Genomic DNA, 1,502 nt, shown 5'->3' with positions numbered 1-1,502 from the left:
TGCTGAAAACTATATTCATAATCATTATAATTATGATTTTAAAATTATTTTACAGGATAAAAATAGATACATTTTGTTAAATTATAGCAGTTTTTGGGGTAATTCATTTTTCTTTCTTTTTTTTTTACCTTGTCCTTTTCTTATTTTTTCTAAATTGTGCTAAGGTATTTTTATTTTATTTTCGCGAATTTCTTGCTAATAAATGAAAACAGTTTCAAAGGGTTAAACGTGAATTACATGATATTTTTTCTGATATTTAAAAATTCAAACTCAGGATGGTTGTGAGTGCGCATGCTCAGTGTCGATCACAGCGCTCAGCCAATCCCGTACGTGCGATGGCACACTTCATTTGCATAAAGCGCATATAAGTTAAAAGACGAGTTCGCGTCTCAGATAACTGTTTATATTAAATTCCGTGAAAATGTCTGACTCAGCTCTCCCCAAACCCGCCCGGAAAGGCTCCAAAAAAGCCGCTAAAACTCAGAGCAAAGTTGTTAAGAGGAGGAGAAAAGGCCGGAAGGAGAGCTACGCCATCTACGTCTACAAGGTGCTGAAGCAGGTCCACCCCGACACCGGCATCTCCTCCAAAGCCATGGGCATCATGAACTCTTTCGTCGGGGACATCTTTGAGCGCGTCGCCGGTGAGGGCTCGCGCCTGGCGCTCTACAACAAGCGCTCCACCGTCACCTCCCGGGAGATCCAGACCGCCGTGCGCCTGCTGCTGCCCGGGGAGCTGGCCAAGCACGCCGTGTCCGAGGGCACCAAGGCCGTCACCAAGTACACCAGCTCCAAGTAAACAGGAAGCTCACCTGTAAACAACAACAACAACAACAACAACAACAACAACAACAACAAGAAGGCTCTTTTCAGAGCCACACTCCATCTACTCAGAGCTCATTTCCTCACTTACATTGAAAATATCTGCCAATGTGTTTTATTATTGATCAGTTATTTACATATTTAATCAATTACTTCCTATTTATCACAGGTATTAACCAATCAACAGTTAGGAGTTAAAATGTGTCAGTAAACAGGAGAGAGAAACTTGTGTATAAAGCAAATTAAAAAGTGCATTTTATTTTTCACTACTTATGAGCTGGTTGGACCTGCTGTAGTTTTTTACATTTCAAAAGTTGTGATAAGATATAAAGTTAACTTTCAAATTTATTTCTGGCCCTTGCAGTCTGTATTTCTGTAAACACACATCATATTGATTATTGATCATTTATCAGGTAATGTTATCTTTGCATTTAATTGTACACATTTCTTCACTGTTAACTTGTTTCACCCTCAGTTTTTACACATGAAAATACAGTTTAATGTGTGTGACTTTACTCAAATCAATGTAATAATGAATATAAAAAACATGGAAACATACATGCACAAATGTAAGTTTTGCTGTTGTGGTATTATGTAGTTATTTATACATTATTGTAACCAAGGGCGTAGCGTTGAGTTGAACATTGGGGGGGTTGAGTGACGGGCTGCATGAGCCGCTCAGG

The 1,502-nt window shown here is 39.1% G+C and overlaps 1 protein-coding gene across 1 annotated transcript; it reads left to right on the top strand.

Annotated features, from left to right (window-relative positions):
- The first annotated feature begins 310 nt into the window (after positions 1-310).
- Positions 311-852, top strand: LOC121965861 (late histone H2B.L4-like). The gene has a single exon (XM_042515975.1). The coding sequence runs from the start codon at positions 422-424 to the stop codon at positions 794-796; it is 375 nt and encodes a 124-aa protein (XP_042371909.1). The 5' UTR covers positions 311-421; the 3' UTR covers positions 797-852.
- Positions 853-1,502: the final 650 nt, after the last annotated feature.

Source organism: Plectropomus leopardus, unplaced genomic scaffold, assembly GCF_008729295.1.
Source record: "Plectropomus leopardus isolate mb unplaced genomic scaffold, YSFRI_Pleo_2.0 unplaced_scaffold22010, whole genome shotgun sequence".
In the NCBI taxonomy this organism is placed as follows: Eukaryota; Metazoa; Chordata; class Actinopteri; order Perciformes; family Serranidae; genus Plectropomus; species Plectropomus leopardus.
This window is presented reverse-complemented; position numbering and strand designations above follow the sequence as displayed.

What these genes read in the sequence shown, in the direction of transcription:
- LOC121965861 (XM_042515975.1), top strand. Translation starts at nt 422, where the DNA reads ATGTCTGACTCAGCTCTCCCCAAACCCGCCCGGAAAGGCTCCAAAAAA.